Raw genomic sequence first — 7,584 nt, 5'->3', positions numbered from 1 at the left:
CGTGACGTGACTCTGGACGAACAGCTGAAATGTGACGAGGCTCTAACAGATCAGCTGAGACTTGACTTGACTCAGGAATGGAAGCTGTGAGTTGACTTGACTCATGACGATCAACTGTGACTTGACTTGACTCATGAAGATCTGTTGTGACTTGACTTGACTCATGAAGATCAGCTGTGACTTGACTTGCCTCATGACGATCGGTGATGATTTGACTTGACTCAGAATGATCAGCGATGACTTGACTCGTGATTGGCAGTTGTGACAGAACGGGGCACTGTTGTGTCCACCATTTTGCGATCAGGCTCTGCTGTCGTCGCCATTTTGTGAGCGTGCTGTAATGCGGCCGCCATTACATGAGTGAGTGTGGTGTCGCGTTCCTCTCAAACTCACAATTAAATTCCATATTTCAAATCAGCAACAAAATCTGAAATCTCTGAAAAATCTGATCTCAAGTAGCGTTAAAAAACATATTTTCAGGCTAGACCATCTGTTATATAAAATTAAATTTAATTGGATTTGAGAAACATGAAAGGCAAACTATTTTAAACAAGTTGGATTGTTGCATTTTATTTAGAGCCCGACCGATATATCGTTTAGCCGATACTCAGGTGTGATAAACCGCAGTTTTAAGAGGGGGGCAAACACTTCTTCACACAGGGTCATGTAGTTTTGGATTTTGTTTTCCCTTAATAATAAAAACCTTCATTTAAAAACTGCATGTTGTGTTCACTTGCGTAATCTTTGACTAATATTAAAATTTGTTTGATGATCTGAAACATTAAAGTGTGACAAACATGCAAAAAAATAAGAAATCAGGAAGGGGGCCAACACTTTTTCACACCACTGTATATTCTGTTTATGTATATACTGTATTCTATATAGACCTATAGTACCAGTCAAATGTTTGGACACACGAATAGGAAAGTGTCCAAACTTTTGACTGGTACTGTACTATAATATACACAAAGAATATCGGCCGATATATATCGATATCGGCCTTTTTTTTTAACTCCCTAATATCAGTATCGGCCCCAAAAAACCCATATCGGTCGGACTCTAATTTTATTATAAAAATATACTTTGTTACTGTGTTTTCTTTGTATTTGTAAGGTGCTCTGTTACAATCCTATTCCAGTTTCACTTCTCATAAAAATATAATTTCTTGCATACATTTTGATTTCTCAACAAATATTTTATCAAAATGTATATTTTATTCACAATTACTGCACTCCTGCTTCTGTTAACACAAAAGAAGATTTCAAGCACATTTAACACCACAAACGGCACCTGTCTTGTAAACTGACCCACATTAAATATCAGAATTTTCATTAAAAGTTTGATGAATGATAGAAGTTTGTTCAGTATAAAATACTCCTTTAATGTGCATTTTGTTCCAGTGTACAGAGATAAAAAAACAAACAAACATGTACACATACAGACAGACATGTTAACCTCACTGCTTATTTTGTCAGATTTCCATGGGTGAACTACTTGGACACTAATCTCAACATCTCCATCCCTGTCTTCAGTGTGCATGGTAACCATGATGACCCAACTGGGGTAAGATAATACTTCAGTTTATCTGCTCTGTACAAATTAAATAATATTGTTTTCAGGTAGTGTTTGTCATATATTGTGTTTTTAATTAGTAATATTAACACTTACACAGTCTATGCACTAACCGTCAGTGGTGGAAAGAGTACTGAAAAAATATACTCAAGTAAAAGTACCATTACCTTCCAAAAAATGTAGTGTGAGTAGAGTAAAAGTACTTGTCCAAAAAACTGCTTGAGTAAGAGTAAAAGAGTAGCCTATTTAAAAGTACTCATGAGTATTGAGTAGTGAGTACTGAGCTGTGGATTCTACCCCCTCATAATAAACACTGTACACCGCAATTGATACATTTTAAAAACGTTGTACATTCTGTAATTCACATTATCTTGTTTGTCATAAAGAATGAAGAATATCTATCATCCAACAGTTTTAATTTTGACTGCCAACTCTTTAAAATACATCAAAACAGCACAGAAACAGTATTCAGTTGAAGAAAAGATGAAAGTTATTCTCAGTACAATCATCCCCATTTAAATCATAAAGTTTGAAAAAATAGATTTAAAATCATCTGTAAGGCCACTGAGACAGCATATGCTGTTGACTTATCCAAGTGACCGCTGCAGAACGCACGCGAGAGAGAGAGAGAGAGACGAGGCAGCGCAGATCGCGCGTCTTATAAGTGAGTGGGAATTTACCGAACGTGGCACTTGCGGGAGTTAACACTGTATGCAAAACCCGCAACCTCACACCCAATTTCAGGCCGTGTAGATAGGCAAGCATATATACTAATCATTTAGTAAGCAGAAATTCGAAATTTACCTTAACATATTAAGTTGGAGGAAGATGCAACTGAATTGATGCTTGAAAAATGCACTTCCAGCAGCCATGATAAACAGTTGGCGGTTAAAGTTTTCTATGCACAATTTGCTGTGACAAAAGTCATGAGACCTACTATCTCTCTGTCCAATCACGTTGATGGATAAAAATAAAATTAAAATAAGCATGTAACGACCACAAACAGAGGAAAATAGCTGAGTAAAAGTACCGATACATCACTTAAAATGTACTCAAGTAAAAGTACAAAATTTTTAAACTACTCAAAAAAGTACAATTACTGATAAAAAAAACTATTTAATTACTGTAATGTGAGTATTTGTAATTCATTACTTCACACCCCTGATAACCATCTGCTGCATATATTGTTGGGAAACACAGCTAGCTGACTAACTGACTGATAAAAACTACTTAATTACTGTAACGTGAGTATTTGTAATTCGTTACTTCACACCCCTGCTGATATATCATTTTTACTGATTAATTGACAGCTGTTTTTTAAGGAACTTTTTTTTTCTGCTTGTCTACATCTGCAAGTCTTTGGTTCTACAGTTTAAGAGCACCCTCTAGAGGTGAAAAACAGCAATATGTGACACATTGACTATGTTTTGTACATGAAGAAGTGGATCTAAAATGTGGCAAAGATCAGCCATGTTATGTATACAGTATGTGCTAGCACATATAGTCGTGGTACAATAAGTCAACCAGTTAAGACAATTAATTTAATAATTAATTTATAACCATTAATGTTCAGATTGTGTCAACGCTCTTGGCAACGCTCATATATATTAATTTTAATTTACTTTTTTTCTTTCCGTTTCACAAAGACATTTCTCAACAAAAATCAATGTAATAGCAAACTAAGCACATTTAATCTCTCTCTCTCGTCATATTATTTTTGGGTGTGTTTAAATTAAATATGATTCTTTTTTTTCTTTTTGTCTTGTCCTCATTATCGTTGAGAAAACCTAATAACTCCTTTTTGGGACTTATGGCGGATCGCTTAATGCTTATGGGAGGTCCGGGACCAACCCCCCCCAAAAAATACACTGTAACTAATTGCTGAGAACTGCGTATTTGTTGCCAGAGTTAGAGCATAAATTGAGCAGTTTTTAGTCAATAATGGAAAGGGTTGCAGCCAGGTGAGCCGTACATTTCTGGCCACAGGTCCCTATGGCCACCTATTAATGCGTCATGCCAGGACCAACTAGGAATGCATCACAGTTTTAACAAGAATCACGATCATCGTGCTTAAGGTCATTGCTAAGCTAAGTCATCCACTACTGACTAAATGGCAACTCTACCTTCATATTTCAATCTGCTGGACAGACTACAACTCTTCCATTCAGTCAAATGTCAGCGCGTCGTTTTCTGACCTTCAATCAGAAGGAGCTGATGCAAAATGTTTGAATAATATCAATCTACAATTCTGACTTGTGATGTAGCCTGCATCATACCATGTTCGTTCTTTGGCCAGAGCAGAACTGGACCCTTGACTGAGCCTGGTTTCTTTCAAGGTTTTTTTTTCTCCATTTCTGTCACCTGATGTTTGTTTGAGTTGCTTGCCACTGTTGCCTTTGGTTTGCTTAGTTGGGGTTTAAAAGACACTTTATATCCAGTAATATTATACTGTATATTTGACTACACTAACACTTTCGGACGAGGACAAAGCTTGCACTGAATTTAGCTGAATAATTAAATTTTTGTCTTCTGTAGAACTGCATTTGTAGCTGAATTGAATGTTTCATAATTGACAGATTTCGCAACATCAACACTTATTCAACTGAATTGAATCAACACTGAACTGACTCGTTGAATAGTGACATTTTTGTCTTCTACAGAGCTGCTTATAGCTGAATTGTAGTCATAATTAATAATTGAGCACAGTTATTGAACTGAACCAACTTGAGACTGAATGTCAGTACTGTCTTTTAAGAGCTGATATATAGCATACTGTGACATATACACATTTTTCTTCATTATTAAAGGGGTCATATGATGTTGCTAAAAAGAACATTATTTTGTGTATTTGGTGTAATGAAATGTGTTTATGCGGTTTAAGGTTCAAAAAACGCATTATTTTCCACATACTGTACATTATTGTTTCTCCTCTATGCCCCGCCTTTCTGAAACGCGTAGATTTTTACAAAGCTCATCGGTCTGAAAAGCGAGGTGTGCTCTGATTGGCCAGCTATCCAGTGCGTTGTGATTGGCCGAATACCTCAAGCGTGTGAAGGAAATGTTACGCCCCTTACCATACTGTGATGCCCTGTCCGGCCGGAGCGACGAGACAAAAACATTAAAACCCATTATAAACGAGGCATTTGTTGCATCCAGTAGGGACATAATTACGGATTATAATGACATATAGCGCCGCGTAAACATAAAACCATGTCTGCATTTGTGATCAGAGAAACGACAAACAACAAGCGCTACTCTACACTGCTCAAAACTCGCGTTTGAATCATCAGTGGCAAATCCTTAAAATGAAAACGTACTTACAGTCTGTGAGTCAGAACAACCGGCATTGTAGTCTACTCTACCAGGATCAGGAAACAGTCCTCCATAAAATGTGCTGCACACATCTGAATATTTGGGTTGAACTGTTCTGGAACAGTGTTGTAAATACAACTTAACCACTGATTTCTAGTCGTGTCCTCTTTTGGAAGACCAAACAAAGTAGTTTCGCTTTCACAACGAAACACACAAGGCGGGCTAGAGTGAGCGGAGGCCGGCAAAAGACCAAACAAAGTAGTTTCACTTTCACAACGAAACCCGCGGCGGCCTAGAGTGAGCGGAGGCCGGCGGCTAGAGTGAGCGGCGTCGGGCGGGCTTGAGAACGGCGCGGGTTGATGTGCCTAACTGGATGGTGAAATTGTGATTAAACAATGGGTTTGCTGGAACCACAAGCAGTTCTGTCTTGGCAACGTTGAGTTGAAGGTGATGGTCCTTCATCCAGCAAGAAATGTCTGTTAGACAAGCTGAGATGCGAGCAGCCTATCGTCTTAATTATTATTAATTATCATTAATTAATTATCATTATTAATTATCGGAATTAATAAGGTAAACCTTATTCTAGATTCAACAAATAAATTGAGAGATTATTTATTAACTGGCATCAGTTATATAAAATCTAATGCAAATTAGATAATCATAAACTGACAATAGACACTAATGCCAATGGTTTCTGGAAAGATGTTTGGAAAGAGTGATGTTCCGCGTCTGGGCCGCAACGTCTTCCACATGTTTCCTTTCAGATCCAGCGTTTTGATTGGCCAATGCTGTCGGAGGTGGCCATGGTATAGCCCCTCTCTGGCATGAGGTCTATTTGCATAGCCTAAAGTCAACGTTTAGAACAATGTCTTTAAGGTTTTTCCTATGCATAATTTACTTTTCAAACCAATTCCAGATTAACCTGTTAACCCGCACCTGGACGCCGGCGCACTGAACGCTCTTTGTTTGCACGTGTCAATGTTTACGAATAGATTAAATGAAAAGGGACATAATTAATCTTGACAAACTATATATCATTCTAAAGGTCTAAGCCTCAAGCATCAACGATAGATCACTGTTTTTCAATGGAAAGCTTGTATTTGTAACCACTGAACAACATCCCATAGAGCACTTTTAGTCCAATGAAGCAATAATGTTGTAATATGGAAGGTAATTCCTTTGTTTACGTCTCATTTCTTCGGGGACCGTTATTGTTTGTATCTGTTATGGAATATCAAAAAACTGTATTTCTGTCAGACACTCAAACCAACTTGGTCAACAATAACTAGCTTTCGGACGTTCTTGCTTACTGCTCTGCGCTTTGCTTCCTATTTCTGTACTTTTCTCAGATTTTTCTCAGATTTTTACTTCAGCAGATCAGCACAGTGCTCAAACAACACATTTCTGGCACAAACACTAAAACTAAAAACTCTTTGGGACTGGAATAATACCACGAAAATTAAGACTTTGCCTCCCACTGCCAGCAGCTTACTTTCCGGAGACTGGAAAACACAGCTGTCTACATTCAAACAGAAGAGAAAGAAAATGCCTCCTGTTGAATTTACTTGCTGCATAAACTGCCACAAACTTCTACAAAGGATTGCGGTTCTTGAAACAAAGTTACTTGCTGGACTTCCAAAACAGGCAGAACACTCAGCAGTCGTCACGGACCCCCTCAGCATACAGCCGGTGAGTCCCATGAACCTAGTCAATCTCAACAGTTTATACCAAGTGTAGAGGAACAAGCCGAAACTGATTGTCACACTAATCGATGGCACAAACAGGGAGCGAGACCCAAAGGCAGTAGAGACATCAGATTGTCACGAGTTTCTCGTATTGCTGCCATAGTATCCTCTACCCCAGATACGGCTATGACAAGACTTGTGCAGCAACCGTTTCTGATGTAAACAAGGAACTTCGGAAAATTCTAATGAAGCACCAGACTGCGAATCGAATCATCATCCATGTGGGGAAGAATGATATTCGAAAAGAGCAGTCAGAACTCTTTAAGAAGGACTTTTAAGTAAGTCTACATGGACGTCCATGACATGCGGAGTCCCACAAGGCTCAATTCTTGCACCGCTCTTGTTTAGCCTGTATTTGCTCCCACTAAGTCAAATAATGAGAAAGAACCAAATTGCCTATTGTCACAGTGTCTGGTTGTGGTGCCCTGGACTGGCCACTTGAGGGCGCTCTTCCTGTTTCTTTGTTACATGTTTTGAACTCTGTTTCCCATAGTCCTTTGCCTTGTCGTTCTGTTCTGATCATAGATACCATGAAAAATTAGATTCCTGCAACCATTTTTCTGAGACTGTCTCCACTGGACATACAGCATTCACACTGATAGCTGCTCATACAGTCATACAGTGCTGATGGCCGGTCATACAGATGGTAATTATACAGATGGCCGACCATATAGTCAATAATCACACTCTATTCATATAGACCGCATTCACACTGATGGCTGTCATACACACAGTAATTACACGCTGATGTGCGGTCATACAGATTGTAATCATGCAGATACAGCCACATTCCCCACAAAACACACACATATGAAAAATGTTGAATTTTTTAAAAATTATTTGTGAAAAAAGCCGATCGCTAAGTTACGTCCCCATCAGATGACAGGTGCGTCACAGCGTGCGTCACGAGAAAGCGCCAGAATTCAAATAAACAATATTCCGCGTATCTTTGACT

At 38.5% G+C, this 7,584-nt stretch overlaps 1 protein-coding gene across 1 annotated transcript in view; it reads left to right on the top strand.

Annotated features, from left to right (window-relative positions):
• LOC107727241 (double-strand break repair protein MRE11A-like) overlaps positions 1-7,584 on the top strand; it is a 142,636-nt gene that overhangs the window by 20,181 nt on the left and 114,871 nt on the right. The window contains exon 4 of the mRNA XM_016537046.1: positions 1,476-1,563. Coding sequence (XP_016392532.1) covers positions 1,476-1,563 — 88 coding nt within the window. The remainder of the gene's footprint in view (positions 1-1,475; positions 1,564-7,584) is intronic.

Source organism: Sinocyclocheilus rhinocerous, unplaced genomic scaffold, assembly GCF_001515625.1.
Source record: "Sinocyclocheilus rhinocerous isolate Xijiao unplaced genomic scaffold, SAMN03320098_v1.1 scaffold1088, whole genome shotgun sequence".
NCBI classification, from domain to species: Eukaryota; Metazoa; Chordata; class Actinopteri; order Cypriniformes; family Cyprinidae; genus Sinocyclocheilus; species Sinocyclocheilus rhinocerous.
The sequence above is the reverse complement of the archived record's forward strand: the minus strand, read 5'-3'. Positions and strand labels throughout refer to the sequence as shown.